This window comes from Suillus fuscotomentosus (genome assembly GCF_016647785.1).
Source record: "Suillus fuscotomentosus strain FC203 chromosome Unknown F5891scaffold_538, whole genome shotgun sequence".
NCBI lineage: Eukaryota > Fungi > Basidiomycota > Agaricomycetes > Boletales > Suillaceae > Suillus > Suillus fuscotomentosus.
This window is the reverse complement of record NW_024540050.1, coordinates 1,827-18,487: the sequence shown is the minus strand read 5'-3', so window position 1 is coordinate 18,487 and position 16,661 is coordinate 1,827. Positions and strand designations below refer to the sequence as shown.

At 48.4% G+C, this 16,661-nt stretch overlaps 1 protein-coding gene across 1 annotated transcript; it reads right to left on the bottom strand.

The window, feature by feature from the left end:
• Nucleotides 1-14,292: 14,292 nt before the first annotated feature.
• On the bottom strand, nt 14,293-14,701 carry F5891DRAFT_1203616 (uncharacterized protein; the record flags this gene model as incomplete). The annotated part of the gene is made up of 2 exons (XM_041368960.1): nt 14,293-14,593; nt 14,649-14,701. 2 exons carry the CDS (start codon nt 14,699-14,701, stop codon nt 14,293-14,295), a joined length of 354 nt encoding a protein of 117 aa, XP_041216152.1.
• Nucleotides 14,702-16,661: the final 1,960 nt, after the last annotated feature.

Here is a 16,661-nt window from a genome sequence, read left to right as displayed (position 1 = left end):
GAGAGCGCCCAAGCAGGATGTACAACTGGACCGCTCTCATTGTCAGCCAAATTCTGGTCGAGCTTCCATGGAACATTATGTGCTCGTCGGTCTTCTTTGTTTGCTGGTACTGGACTGTCGGGTTCCCCAACGATCGCGCGGGATACACATACCTCATGTATGGTATCGTATTCCCCATGTACTACACAACTGTCGCGCAGGCGGTCGCTTCCATGGCTCCAACCGCTGTGATCGCGTCACTTCTGTTCAGTGCGCTGTTTTCGTTTGTTGTCATCTTGTGAGTAAATGCAGATGCACGTGATATGACCTTGTCCCTTACTGTTGTGTAGCAACGGTGTCTTACAGCCATATCGTGCGCTCGGTTGGTGGCAGTGGATGTACCGCGTCTCCCCTTTCACTTACTTCATCGAGGGTCTGCTTGGTCAAGGTGCGTCTTTCGAGCGAAGTCAGTACATGATTCTTAACATTTCCTTTAGCTATTGGTGGCAGTGATATTAACTGCGCTCAGCATGAGTTCGTCCCTGTCATCCCTCCCAGTGGATCCACTTGCTCCGAATACCTGAATCCATTCATGGAATATGCTGGCGGTTACCTCGCCGACCCCAGCGCCACGTCCACATGTTTGTTCTGTCCTTACCGCACGACCGACGACTATATGTTCGCCGCATTTAACATCAAGTCTTCTCACCACTGGCGTGACTTGGGCATCATGCTTGGTATTACCGTTTTCAACGTAAGTTCTTGCCATTGAGTACCTTCATTGAGCTAATTGTGTGCCTTGCAGGTTTGTGCAATTTTCACGCTCACGTACATCTGTCGCATCCGCAAGGGCAACCCCTTAGCCGGTCTGCAGCAGAAGCTCGCTAGTCTCCGGAAGTAATGCATGATACTGATCTGAACCCTAATGACTTCATACACCCTCACTTGCATATGAATCCCTATTACATTCCTTTCTCATTCAAATATTCCATAATTTCTGTAATTTGATACCACACGCCTGCTGCACTCAGTGATACTTTGCGTACTATCGTTTTCTGCCATTCTGAGCACAGTAGAAGTAACCTCTGAAATACAATGGATTGACAGGACTACCACGTCGAATCGAGTCTGGACAACCTGCTGCCCCTAGAAGGAAGCAAAGAGCTCGGGACATTGGCGCTCGCCTGCGATACACGATAGGACGACCTCGCAATATCCCAATCCGATTCTGTAGACTTGGCAGGTTTCACAGTAGCTGTGGAGTCATCGTGAGTAATGATGGGCGCGCTCCTGGTACGAGAGTGATCTGAATGGCCGGGAACATTGAGAAGGTAGGGTGTGGAGGAAGCACTGTCTTGGGTGGTGACGCTGTCGTGATCACGGTGCCTGAATGCAGTGTACGCGATTAGGTTGCTGAACCGGGTGCGCATGGTGGGCTTGGGTGATGGTTCGTTGGGGTCATACAAACGTACGTCCTTGCGGGCCGGCTGGCCGGGAAACGAGAATGTCTTCAAGCTCTGGTGCTCTGTTTCTGTATCGGGCACAGGCACTTCAGAAGGGAACGGCCTCTCCCTGTGTCCCCAAGACTCCTGCGACAGCCGTAACTTGCGCTTTGCCTTCCGGAGGTACTCGAGAGTGTACTTGCCGATGGTGACGCAGACCACGAGAGCGAGGACAGAACTGACAACAATGGCGAGGACGAGGACGTTGCGCTGAGAGGGATTTGACTGTGGCGCAGATTTAATATCAGGTGAGCTTTCGGAGACATGAGTCGGCGAAGCTGTCGCATGGGTAGTGGGGGAAAGGAATAAAGCAGTGGGAGCCGTAGGGGTGGTGTGCTGCTCATAGGCTGTGGGCACGGTTTCAGGAGCATCATTCTCCTTGAACTGGGCAGCGCCAATGATCATTGCCATTGCAGCTGAGGCGGGGCGGAGACCGTCAGGGCCATGCGTCAGGGGTGAATCTGTGGGATTAACCCCGGTGAATGGGACGGTCTCTACCTGCTGTATGTCATCTCTGGGTGAATCGATGGGACTACCGTGGGCTATGCTGATAAGAAGAAAAGATATGAATATGGTTCTGAGGAACATCATCCGGGCGGGTAATGAACGTGGAATCGTCGTGGAAACGACGGAGATAAAAATGGTCGTGGTTGCAAGAAAAGAGGATGTAGTCTTATTCGCACACGGACTGTTTTCATACTAGTACTGTCCAGTGCAAGTTGGCTGACACCAACTTGGAGGATTTCCAAAGCGGCTGACAGACTCTGGAACGCGTCGAAAAACAAAGCACGTGGACAGATATCAAACCGAAAAACAAAGCACGTGATATACACGTGCCTACACGTTCAAATGCCACAAACCATGCTTATTGCTCAAGATCACACAATTGTTGTTTTCTTTTCCTTGCGCCTTCCATTTGCTCTCAGGTCGTTCTGATTGTGGTGCTCGCTGTGTGTCACAATGACCTCGATACCCAAAACACCATCTCGCTATAGATCACGTTCAGATGCAAAGACACCGCTCACTCCGTCTATCATCTCTGCCTTCAATAGTATCTCCATCTCCCCACAGAAACGATCTCATCCTGCTGACCTCTCAAATCCATTTATTACAAAATCGCGACAAGCTTCTCCCGTAAAACGCGCAACTGGAGGTGGCGTTATCGTCTCAGACTCATTTCACCGCCAAGCGGGTGGAGGAGTCATCAGAAAAGGCGGTATCGAGACCCGTTTGGATGTCGTTTCACGCGACTACCTGCCCCCTACATCACAGCCTAGACCAGAGCTCAAGCGCTCAAGGTCAACTCCTGCTACTCGGGAGCGCACGCAATCTACCGGTGACAATCGTGATCGTTTCATTACTACTCGTGAAGCCGACGATGTTGCTGCCACACTCGAACTCATGAGTCTCAACCCAAAAACTGTATCACCGGGACATACAGCTCGTCTTGCAGCTGCCACAGGTGTCCCTCTCAATCGCCGCGTGCTGGCTTACCACGAGGCGCCCCCAGCTTCATCTTCAGACTCTACGCTTTCCCAGCAGCGTGAACTAGCTCGTCCGCTCTACGGACGCCCAGGTGAACTCCCTTCTTCAACTAGCTCTACAACCAACAAGTCCCGCCGCATTCCTACTCAGCCCGAGCGTGTCCTCGATGCTCCAGGCATGGTTGATGACTTTTACCTCAATCTGGTGTCATGGTCTATCCAGAACGTTGTTGCTGTCGCCCTTGCTGAGAGCACGTATGTTTGGCGGGCCGATACAGGGATCGTCTCTCACCTTAGTGAAGCGCCTGAGGGCACATATGTCTCCTCCGTTGATTTTTCGAATGATGGTGCTTACCTCGGTATTGGTCTTGGTACTGGCGAAGTCGAGTTGTGGGATGTAGAAGCCGGACAGAAGCTCCGGACGATGGGTGGACATCAGGGTCAAATTGCTGTGCTATCTTGGAACGCCCATATACTCAGCTCTGGATGTGGGGACGGAAGTATATGGCACCATGATGTCCGTGTCCCTCGGCACAAGGTCATGGAGCTCCTCGGACACACAGGAGAAGTCTGCGGACTGAAGTGGAGAGCAGATGGCGAACTTCTAGCGAGTGGAGGTAACGACAATGTTGTCAATATTTGGGATGGACGCTTGGGCGATGTTACGGAGGGCGCGCGCGGGCAGGCCAAGTGGACGAAGCGGAACCATACCGCAGCTGTAAAGGTGGGCTGTAGTCTCAATTATATGTGATATATCTAACACACTGAAGGCAATTGCTTGGTGCCCCTGGCAATCTTCCCTCTTGGCCAGCGGCGGGGGCACAAACGATGCAACTGTTCACGTCTGGAACAGTGGTACCGGTGCCCGTCTACACTCCCTCAAAACGCCATCCCAAGTCACCTCCATCATCTGGTCACCGCATAAAAAAGAGATTCTCACGACACATGGGTACCCTACAAACGCAATTATGGTGCACGCGTACCCGTCGCTCGAGCGTATTGCGGAGATACGGGACGCACACGACTCACGGGTGCTGTATACAGCGGTAGGGCCTGCAGGCGATGTCGTGTGCACGGGTGCCGGGGATGAGAATCTGAAGTTTTGGAGGATATGGGAGGGGGTGGGCGCAAAGAAAAAGAAAGAAGGGAAAGAGAGGTCGAGTTCGACAAGGTCAGGGATTCTGTCGATACGGTGATCTGCAAGTTGTGCTGTGCATTCTCTTATGGAAGATTGACTATATACCCATCGGAGCTGTTACATGGACGTACGTTACTCATGTGAATGAGTGATGAGTATTTCACAAACTGCTAATTAAATTGATGCTGAAGCGACTCTAGCTAGTATAGAACATTAGACTGATTCTCGACATAGCAATGATATAATTTCTATCTTCGGCCCTTGAAAAGACTAAATATGTTGCCCCTGCGGATGCGGAATATGTATGTGAAAGCAAATATGGCAAATACCTAAAAGTTAAAACTCATGAGCGCACATGCAGGGCAGTCGAGCAAAAGGAACGCACATTAAACACGACGATGCCCAGGACAATGCCCGTGTTTCGCCAGTGATGAGAATCCAAGATGTTGAAATTGCTGAACATGAACTCATCGGTGGTGCGGTAAGGGCAGTATAGGCAAGCAGTCGTAGCATTGGGGTTCGTGATGTAGCCCCCGGCAAAAGAAATGAAGGGATCCATATACGTCGCGCAACTGAGTCCACTGGGAGGATCGACTGTCACTAATTCAGTTGACGCGCAATTGATCAGTTGTCCACCAATAGCTGAATGACACCTTAGTAAAGGTCATACGAAAGAGAGCGCGCACTAACCTTGACCCAAGATGCCTTCGACGACATACGTGAATGGGGATACCCTGTACATCCATTGCCACCAACCCAACGCACGGAAAGGCTGCAAAACACCGTTACTTCAGAGGCGTTAGCGATTGGACCCATAAAAGAGTGAACTGAACACACAAGATGACGACGAATGAGAATACTGTGCTAAACAATAGCGATGCGATCACTGCGCTGGGTGCCATGGCTCCGACCGCCTCTGCGATAGTAGTGTAATAGAGGGGAAACACGACTCCATACATCAAGTATGTGTAGCCTGCTCGATCGGTAGCGAAACCAACTGTCCAGTACCAACAGACGAAGAATAGCGATGAGCATAAGATGTTCCAGGGAATCTCGACCAGGATTTGCGACGTAACCAGTGCAGTCCAGCTGTACATTCTGCTCGGTCGCTCCCGGATTTCATAGATGGAGCGAATGTCGATGTAGACGGATTGGAGTTGTTGAGATATGGGAACAGAGAGAACAGTTGCCAGGAAAATTGACTGCACTGAAATTAGCACGTGACTTAACAGCGAGCATAGAAACGCACAAAAAGCTTGTTCTGTGTCCCTTGCAAGCTATCCTTGGAGTTGTAGAAGGTAAACCCTATGAGCAAACCACCCGCGATGTTGAGAATGATCTTCGCGATGAGATACGTCGGGTTACGCCAGTACGCAAGGAAGTTGCGCTTCGTAAGGCTGACCGCTTGATGAATCCATGAGGTGGCAAATTCAGAGCGACGCTCCGTCTCAACCGATGGCCGTGCGCGACCTTCAGCGTGTATCCGTTCAATCTGCGCTTGAAGTCCAACAGCTTCGGGAGATCGCTTCCAAATGTCATGCCAGTCGACAGAGGTGGTCGCGGTTGCGCCGGCCCCAATGGTATCCAGCATGTACTCAGCACTTGAATATCACCTTGAGTGACATTTAAAAGACGTAGATGAAACGACTTACGGATTAGCATTGGCGTCACAGTGAGTGGCTCCGTTGCGCTCAAAGTAATCCAGCATAACCGATGATTTATCGCCGATATCACCGAAGTAGACGGTCTGACCACCCTTGCGCAGAAGTAATAGCCTGTCGAACACCTGGAGGAGTTCAGCAGAGGGCTGGTGGATTCTGGTTACAACACTTAAGCGTCGCAATAAAATTTCAAATCTAACACACTCACGTGCAAAGAATGGCCTGTCCATTGTTTGCCAGTTCACGAAGGAACGTCATGATTGCCCAGGCAGACTGGGAATCGAGGCCGGACGTTGGCTCGTCGAGGAATAAAAGCAGTTTGGGCTTTGAAACTGTCAGCACTGCATCGAAAATATGGCACTAAAGTATGCACCTTTGCTGCGAGCTCAACCCCGATGGTAGTACGCTTGCGGTGCTCAACACCCAGTGATCCAACGACAGCATCAGCATAATTTTCGAGGCCGCACATGGTCAGGCACTTGTCTACGCTATCCACAACTCTCAGTTGTACGCGTACGGTGAATAAATGTGAACATACTATGATTCAAGTTCCGCAGATGGGACAGACTCAGGTTGTCGTAGGCGAGCGGAAAACAGAAGAGCCTCGCGAACAGTTGTTTGCGGCAAGTGAGTGTCCATTTGTTGACAATAGCCACTGCAAGAATTATCAACGAAAGATCTTGACCAGTAGCAAGTTGACTCACGTCTGAGCCTGGAAGTCTGCGGGAACGGGCTGCCCGTTGACGAACCGATTTCCCGTGACGACTCCGACATCAACCCGTTGAGCCAAAACATTGAGCAACGTTGTCTGTGATAAAACGTTGAATGAAGAGTTCTCAAGATAGATGTGGGACGAACCTTTCCAGCGCCAGATTCGCCCATGAGAGCCGTTAATTTTCCAGGTGCAACGTACCCAGAGACATCATCGAGCAAACGCCGTTCTCCGCCGGATACCGATACGACGTATTGGATGTGTTGCCAGGTAAATACATCAAGGGTTTCTGGTTTTTCGAGTGAACTATAGGGTGCAGGTGCGCCGGCGGTCTGCGCTGCACCACCGTCCAAAGATGGTGGCCGGGTAGATAACTTGTCAAATTTCTCTTCGTCTTCCGTAGTAGCAGTAACTTCTATTGCACGCGTTCCTTGCTTGAAGAGAGTCACCGCGGTATCAAACGCGGAGTTCGTGTTGTACTCCGCGGCGATGAGCAGGAGCACAAAGAAGCCAATCCCAAAGGTAATGATGATACCATAATTCTGCAGAGTATGAGATCTCAGAAAGGACGATTGTGGTTATATAATCAACTTACTCTCCACAGATCACTATACGAGTAGCCGTACGACATGTTCACAAACCTATTGCCGTCTACGGTGATCAAGCCAGGCAGTGATCCGACAGTCGTGCAAACTTGGTTCGCTAAAGAAACATTCTCGTATCCTGGACCTTGGGGAACAAGTGTGCTGCAAGTAGCGTTCAGTGTGTGGAACTCGTTCGTCAGGACGGCCTCGAAGCCGTAACGAAGAGGCTTTACCAAGTGGTTAAGCTCAAATGATACACAGAGAGAGAGAAAATACTCACATTGATATATGTTATCCATCTGAGGGCGCCTGGCATACTTGGACGAGGAATGGTGTAGCCGGTGTACAGGGAAACAAGTAGTACGGAGATACCGGCCATGGACGTTGCACCGGACTCATCCTTGAAACTGGCCGCGAGCATCCTGAAGAATGCCTTCATCGTAATGGTCATGCTGAAGACTACTAAGAAAAATATACTGCAGCCCGATATCAGAATGGTGCTTCAGATAGAGACACGTGACATGCACTCACAAGAACTGAGATGCTGTTGTTTGCAGGCCGACCATGAAGTAAAGGATGACGCAGAAGACAGCTTGAATGATGAACGTAATGGGTATGTCTACCACTGTATGAGCAAAAGCCTCGATGAAGGGGTAGTACATCGCTGCTTTATGATGGCGTAATATGATGGGGCGCTGGGCGAACAGAGAGGGAATTTCTGCCATTGCAGATAATGCGCCGAAGAAGAGAGCGCTACATGGTGTCAGATCGTCCCTTGGTACGGCTGAACAATGCACTTACAAAAATAAAACACCTCCCCGAGAGAAAAAGCCCGAGGTTGCATCAGGCAATTTCAAAAAGACAGATCCGATGATGATGGCTTGGAAGATTTGGGCACTGAATGATAAAGTAGTGTCAGAACGGCATATGATAGATATCGTATCCAAACGCACCATAACTGTACCACCTGCGCGGACAAGTCGCCCTTAATAATTTGCATACGACGAATCATCACAGCCCTGACTTGCATAGGGATAGATATAGTATATGAACTATTCTTGGGTGCATGGTGGGAATGCTCCATAACTGCACTCTGCCGATATGCAGCTTTGCGGTCGGATTTTCCAACATGAAGTGCCCTATACTCGTCAGTTGCCTGGCGATTAAGATGGCCAAGCTGAGACGCGCGGAAATGGGCGGCCATCTCCTCGGCCGTTCGGGGTACTGTGCCTATGAACCCTGACCTAATCTTCCGGCCAATTGGGTCGGTGACTGATGATCGATGATCAGGCACGCGAGCAAGAGACTTGGCAATGGAACGTACCACCAACGAGGAAATCTGCCGTAGTCTGCCTGTTAAGGGGCTCATAGCCCATATCGATAAAGTATTGACGGGCGGCTCTGGCCGGCCCAAAATAGACCATTTGACCTTCATCGATGACACATACTTTGTCGAAGAGCTCATACAATTGCTCCCCGGCTTGGTAAATGGACACGATAGTTGTTAGACGTGCGATGTCGGTACCTAGACGCAAAGCTTGAACAAACTCAAGTGCAGTAGAAGCATCTAGGCCACGAGTGGAGCTAAAGGTGCCGAGTCAACGCCAGAACAGCCTACCACGAGAAAAGCTTACTTGTCCCATGCGCCGATCATGCTTCTGCAAGATAGTGCTTCCGCAATGGAAACACGCTTCTTCTCTCCACCCGAAACACCGCGAATCGCAGCATTACCGACGACAGTTTTTCGAACGTGTCGAAGGCCGAAAATTCTGAGGAGAACGTCCAAGAATTCGGCATTAAATTGTTTCCTTGACTGATTGGTGAAACGGGTCTGAGGCGTGCGAGTTTTGATGGCAAAGGATAATGTTTCCTCGACCGTCAAGGTAGGGAAGTGGACGTCGTCCTCTGGGCAATAAGTGACGTCTCCGCGGTAATGGTTATGGATGTCTTGAGGGGTGAATGAATCATACGAAACATCCCCTTCAACAGCATGGTACTCGCCACGCTGGTTGGCAAGGGTCTTGAGGAAGGTGCTGCATCCTGACCCAGGTTTTCCGAGAACGACTAAAAGAATAAGGTTTCATGAGGTATATGCGATGAGATGAGTCGGAGATGCTCACGTAGCATTTCGCCAGGTGCAACGACGCCTTCAAAGCCTGACAATATATCTCGCACGGGTGGATGACGAGCTTCAGTAATTGTGCGCAAGAGGGAGGTAGGGCTAAATAAGGACCCAATGGTCGGTTGGAATGATGCTCTTGCACCAATGCCCACCACACGGAGGTCATTGAACACGACACCGAGCTCGCGTGATTTTATTTCTTCCTCATCACGTCTACAATGAATTGTCAGTCACAGATGGGCGTTGATGAGATGGTCCTGAACATACCGCTTTATGATATCCTTGAGATGTTTTTCCAAGCTGAAATCTTGATCCCCGACTATGGTTGCAGCAGAATTGCGAGCTTTCAGTTCACGGTCCATCCTAGCAAAGGGATAGAAGCGAGTACATGACAGTAAGCTGTGAACGGAGGGATTTTATAGGTGGTGCTACTCCAGCAAATACGCGAGCTATTACAAGCCGGACTAACACGTTAGCATGACTGGCTAGGACTGACTAGGCACCCCTATGATTTCCCGAATGCCGGAAATCCCATATTCGGCTTAGCAATAGCCTTCACACGTAATTTTGATGAGTCATGACACACTGTGGCGTCAGGCCAAAAGTGCTGCTACTATAAAATGATACGCAGTGCTCCGTTCAAGTGGCCCGAGGCTGTGAATTTGCAAGTGACAACGTACGTATGCGCTTTCCCGAGCCCGATCGTTATATGAGTCAATAATAAGTAGTCACTAAATATACCCTAAATTGTAAGTCAGCGCTACAAGAGTTTGTGGTCAGCAAGTTGGTGCAGCAGCCGGCGGAAATGGCGGACTGGTGAGAGCACCCCTCACAGGTGCCAAAAAGGACAGGGGTCCCCGAGCCCGAGACGCATGTATCATGTTGTTGGTGTGATGTTCGCACCCTAATATCGATAAGCTATCGTACATGTCGATGAAGTCGTAGCCGTCGCTGCTTTGGGATATGTCAGACTGTGGAGGATAGCGACGGTGGTCGATCTCAATCATCGCCAGTTGCCTAGAGATTCGAACATTCTCCTTATTTGTGACGGAGCACATATAAATTGCGTTTGCGGCGCAAACATTTTGGTACCTAGAGATTTTTCCATGTTGGATTTACAGTGGCCAAGCCTCCAACGTGATTATGTAATTGATTCATGAATCAACCACAATGTATTCTGGTCCATCGAGAATCATCCCCCTATTACGCACACATAGATGTCACTTCTTGGGCTGTGGTACGATAATGCTACTCTTCGGGAGCTCTTGCTGATATCTCAACTGGACATTGACGGATGGTAGCACAGCGTACGAGCGCTGAGCGCTGAGCACGGAGAAAGAGCACTGACGTGTGTACATGGGTGGAGACTGTATCCACTATGATTCCTTCTCAATAAGAAAAACCTTCACGACCAGTCGCCTCGGGGAAGTGAGAAATTGTTCCACTTACCACATCGTCGTCGGTTCGTTTGCTGAAAACAACAAAGTTGGAACGGGATTGGCGACCGCCAGATGACAAACGCAGCGAGCTTCCCAGGCAATAAAGCCCATGTCATACTTCGCTTGATTAGAGATTTCACACTGCGAGTGCTACCACATAAAGAGGTCTGTGAGTATAGCTATCGAAAGTCGAGTGTGTAAGCTGCTCCAGAGCGGCAGTACAGGAGCTTTAGATATCAGCGCAGACCAAACCAAAGTTCTGAAGGTGGGCATCATGAGTTCGTATATACACAAAATCATAGTCTACCTTCTGTTGCGAATATGACGGGCATCTGATGCGCTGTTGTAAACGAGTTCCCTACTCGGCACTTGACAGTGAGTTTACTCTACTTTTATCCCCCAGATTTAGTTTCCGGCTGCGAATGTTTCGCCGAAAATTAGTATATCGGGCAATTTCTCGTTGATGTGGCATCAATGTTGACATTCTGCATTTGGTACCACTGCAAAGACTAAGGCAGCGGTATCAAAAAAAGGAGTAAGTTACCTTACAAGGGACGCCACACGTTCAGTCCCACGATCCACCGCAAACTCTTCGGAGCCGCGGGAAGGTGAGCTGATACCGCTATGGAGTGAGTGCCATCAAGATAATGAAGACGCCAGAAACAGCCGTGGTGTGGCGTTAGAACGAGGAACTTCAAGGTATACAGGACGAACGCAAGCTAAGGCAGTATTTTGTAAGCCAACTAATGAGGAAAGCAAGGGAACTCCAAATCGAACAATTGAATTGGAATATCGGTTTTGTGCGACTCGGCGGCTCTCGATAAAGGATCCAAAGTTGCTGGTGACGAAACACTTGTGCTTCAGATGCGGCAGTCCTTTGATGAATTATAGCGCTAATCCTAAGGTCTGAGGAATAGCCAAATCATGAGACCCGAACTATAATAGGATCAAGATATAGAGATATACTTACAAGAATAGCACAGCAAACAGGCCGAAGCACGTTGGGAAAGATGTTGGCCATCGTTCGCGATTGGATAACCAACTGATGACTTGCGGGCGGCACTTGATGCCTGTTTTGCTCGTGCACTGTGTGACCATCTTGATGGTCGGCATTTTGAAATTCAGCCCGGTATGTGGCTGGCACAAGTATTGCTGCCAGGGTATCGTTCCGATTTCGATGACCAAGGTCAGCAACTATGGAACCGCCAGCGACGAATACATCTGCGAATGGAAATTTCATATCCATGTCGGGTTGTCCGAGTCCCACTGGTTTCTCTTACTAGTAGGAGATGAAGGGAGACACGTTCCTTCTTGATATACATGTTGTCCGCAAACCGGGCCAGCGCGGCATATGTTACGTGACGTTAAACATACCATTATTGAGTTGTTCTTTTGAAATATCTTCGAGCATGATACAATACAGCTTGATCTTCTTTGGATTTATTTCTGGATAAGATCATCGGCCCCTGCCTTCGGACTGGTAGGTATGATGTGTCATATCGTACAAGAACGGTTCAAAATAATCAGTCATACCGTGACGGAGCGATAAACGAAGACATACTTCGAAATTTCAACTACTATGCGCAGCATGGCTTTCTCGCATGGCAATCCGAAGTCATCGCTTATGGTTCGATGTTTCTCAGCAGGACCCGACGCGCATCTACCAAGACGCAAGGAACTTTTCGGTCAATTCAGAGTTGCCATATTCACGACACAGCTTATATATAGCACCAACTGAGCAACTGTAGCGCATTCCTGTTCTCCGATCGAGTCGCATTCGGTCAGTCACCCCATCTTGAATATACAAGGAACTGACCATAGTTCACTGCACACCTTCCATGTTTCCCGCTCACTTCACGATGACCTTTTGCTACTTCATAGCCTGAGCACCATTCTGAGCGCCGCATGCCAATTTCCTGAAACCTGTGTTATGTCGGCCTCACTGCCCCATCCTGGAAGTCATTCCTCCCTACGTGTCGCTCCGAGAAGCCGATATTCAATGTTCAAATCCTGTCTCTCACCGGGATCCAAGAGAGAGGTGGATCTATTAATACACCCCTCTGCCGCCCCGTGTGTATTGTCCATCGGTATCTTTGACCTGCTTGCTAACCAGGTAGGTTATCCATGTGTCCGGAGAAAATCAATGACCGTGTCGAATGATAGCCGACATGTTCCGAGTTATCTGGAGGTGCACGTTTGATCAGCGCAGAAAACACAGAATGACGAGTGCCAATTAGTAACTGCCGAAGGGGCCTGCGGGCACCGGCGATCGAGTAGCGTCAGCAAGGAAGAGTCAGAACGACAACTTGCTACTGAGGCCGACACTAGTTGCTTAGTAAGCCCGATTTGGCTCGGAGTCCACATCACTGAAAACCAAGATCTATGATAAACCCTTATATACACATTATAATCCCAACAATGTGTATAATCGTATAAAATATGGCAGTGCAGAAGCCATAGTCTTGTATAGAAATATATTGTTATCCCTTGCGACCAATCTTTATCATGATTACCTGTGCCCGGCATTAGTTGAATGAATTTGGCTGTGTAAAAACTCAAACGGATTGATAAACACGCTAATTGCTGAAAACAAGATATATATGTGTAGAACGCTATCCCCTATGACCAATAATCATCAAGATGGTTTTCATTTAGCATTAGCTGCATGAATCATGTCGTGACAGTACTAAAACTGTACTGAAGTGGTGAAGCATGTTCGAAAAAGTGTCTCTCATTTAGCATTTCTAGCACAGAGGCTCTCCTGTCAAATAAGTAAAAGAGATGGAAATTCTTGCCATCTGTACCATCATATGGACAATTGTTTCATTGGCATCATGGTATTGCGGGTTTTATACTTGATTGGCCAGGAAGTCACATTGGGTTATATAGGATTATACAGAGACACTCAGTACAATACATGTAGTTTATCAATGCCTCGCCAATTCTCTACCCTAATCTCATCATCAACACCGTCTGCAGGAACAATAACATGGGTTGAACCACAACAGATATCGTTAGTGCCTTGAAGTCCAATGAAAGCAAGGTGTCGCGGCAACTTGACACTATTGTTTCCTTATGCAAAATTTGCACTGCTCAAGTGGTTGACTGAGTTTGGCGGTGCCGGTGTACAATCAAGCTCGGTGGTGCCAGTATAGGATCGAGTTTGGCGGTATATAATCGAACTCGTGGTACCATAGGATGTAACAGGATCGAGTTCAGCCATAGGATCGAGTTTTTGGCCATGGAATAGAAGTTGGTCGCAGGGATCAAATCCAAATATGAGATCGAGTTCAGCCATATCATCGAAGACCAGTCATCCTTAGACAGAAACATAGACCACGACATGACATATCCTGTTGCCAGACCATGTAGTACAGTGCGACTTTCTGGATGGCATCCTGTCGAGAAACTTGCAGGAAGTAGCGTTAATGAGTGATTGAAGGCAGAGTAGGTGATAGTGGGGATTGTAAATAAAATCTGAGTCGGATCCTTACTTATCAATGACCGGAAGATATGCTCGGCCGGTGGTGACTGAGGTCTTGACCCTTCCCAAGGGAGTTGTACCTCGTTCATTTTGAGATCCAGTGGTCAAACTATTTCAGAATAGGAAAAGAGAAGGAGCAGGGTCGGAGCCGGGTAAGGCTGCGAGCTTCGGCGTCAGTTGCAGACAGCTAAAACCAACAGAGATAACGGCAGTTTCGAGCATCGGTCGAGGACACATGGCCAATGTTGACTTTGAAGAAAGGCCAAAATGCAGAATAGGTTTCAAGTGGGATTGAGGGATCATCCAGACCACCATTCACTACTGCCCGATCCCAACAACCGCCAGTGCTTAGCGCACATGCCCAGCGCATGTCAGCAAATGCTGACGTGGCTCGAACATATGCGAACCACACCGGAAGGCGCCAGAATGAGAGGAGTGGAGGAGGGCGAGAAGGAGATGAGGGAGAGGTAAGTTTAAGTCTTGGGTACCTATGGAAATGAGGTAGTTAGCAGCATAAAAATGCACAATACATATTACACGCACCTCTGCAGCTTAGAGAAAGGTACCCACAATCCCTCGGCCGCGTTCAACACCATCAATCTCCAGTAAAATGTCACAGCTCATTCCAAGCACCACATCCCTTCGAGCTTTTGACAGACCGGCAGTGCCTGTTCGAAAAGTCGGCTCAATGTCGAGTAAGAGATGTTAGGACCTCAGAAGCGAAGAAGGATGGCACTGACTGCGTCTTGAGATGAATTGTTGAATCAGAAAATATGACAATGACAAGCAAATGTAGCGAAGCCATGGAGGACGAGTGCAACTCACAGTGGTGTGTGTGAGTTTTGTGTGTCTAGAATTTTTGAATAGATCAGCGCCATATACGTTGAGCGTATGCCTACAGCATCGACGTCTTCCTATCATTCTGCACTGCTATATAGTATTAAGCCATTTTTACGCATGAATGCAAAAACTATACCACCAGCTTAGAATTCGACATACTGTTAAATTAATGTGTCGAAATGACAAACAAGCTCACGGATCAGGAAAATGATGCTTGATAAGTAGGCCAATACATGGGCATATAAGGACAACACAGATTTCGCCAACCTTATAAGGTAAATATTGTCATACCGGGTTATCCGGTTTTCAGTGATGAGAACGCGCATCAATTCACCTCCGTCTTCCTCAACAGCAAAAGTCTTAGGACTTGGATACACGCATTCAGCCTTAGTCGATAGCGAATGGGAGGGCGTGTCTCCTCTGTCAATCAACTCAGACCCCCGAGTCAATCGACCGATCAGAAATAATACTATTGCAGCAAAACCCTTCAGTATATGCACATGTGTGTATAGCAATTGTGAGTAGTCAAGACTGTCGTCTGTTTGACCGTTACGAAAAAGGCAGTGGTACTGAAAGCTTGTGTTTCAGCAGACAGTATCATATGTAGATTGTGGGTGCCACTGGGAACTTTAGCAACCCGGCAGGCTTACAATAGCATGCAAACCGCACGCAATCATTTCTCTCAAAGGATAAAAACAAACCAATGAAACAAGATTGGGATGGTGGTTGGTGGCAGCAACAGGCTCGATGATCCAGCGACTGAGTCGTATTGAGATTTGTCTCTGTTTGAATATTGGGGCAGCACGCCTCATTCGAAGGAAGATTTTTCTACTTTTACGGTTACTTGGGTAAGAGGCTCTGGTCTCCCTCACTATTTCCCGTAAAAGTCATCTGTCAAAGCAGCAAAAAAGTCTCTTGACAGATGTGACTTTCACGGGAAACAGTAAGGCACGCCTCAAGTTCGAGACCCAATCTCTTACGTACACTTTTACCAACTCCTCCAAGTCAAATCTCCAAAATGTACAATTCAAATTACTCCACATAAGTATGCACAACGAAAAAAATCCTCCAAGTGATATGTATATGTATGTACAATATATGCAATATTTTCAGCCGCATCCTAAATATAAAACAAAGAACGAGAACGAGAATGATGAGTATAATATGTGACAGCGGCTCTAGAGCTATATACCTGTCTGTTGACAGACGTGATGGATGATTGATGGCGAGATCGGTAAGGAGTGTTGAGGTAAGTAGAACGCGTGGTAGCGGCGGCGGCGGGGGTAGGGACTCGGATATGGATGTGATGCCAAGACAGATAAAACACTCGTGGGATGAGATGGGAGAAGTAGGTGGGCTCGGGCATGCAGACGGCCAAGATGAGATGAGATGCAAAAAGGCACAGTACTAGTCCTGCAGCAGCATGAGGTGAAAGTGCATTAAATCTGAATCCAAACCAAATGCGTGCGTTCCAGGCCCATGATAAAGAGATACAGAGCGATTCTGTCCATGGCATGATAATAGAGAGGTAGAGAAGAGATAAAGCGCTAGGCCTCGAAAAGGAAATATTTGAAAGCTCCAGGTCCCTTGACAAGTAACTGTCCGAAATATGAATCTGCAGTAATTTGAAATGTGTACGTTGATGCTCGATGTGGAGATGGTTCGTCGAGGATGTGGTCGGTTCGTCGAGAAGTGTGGGGTGGTCAATTCGTCGAG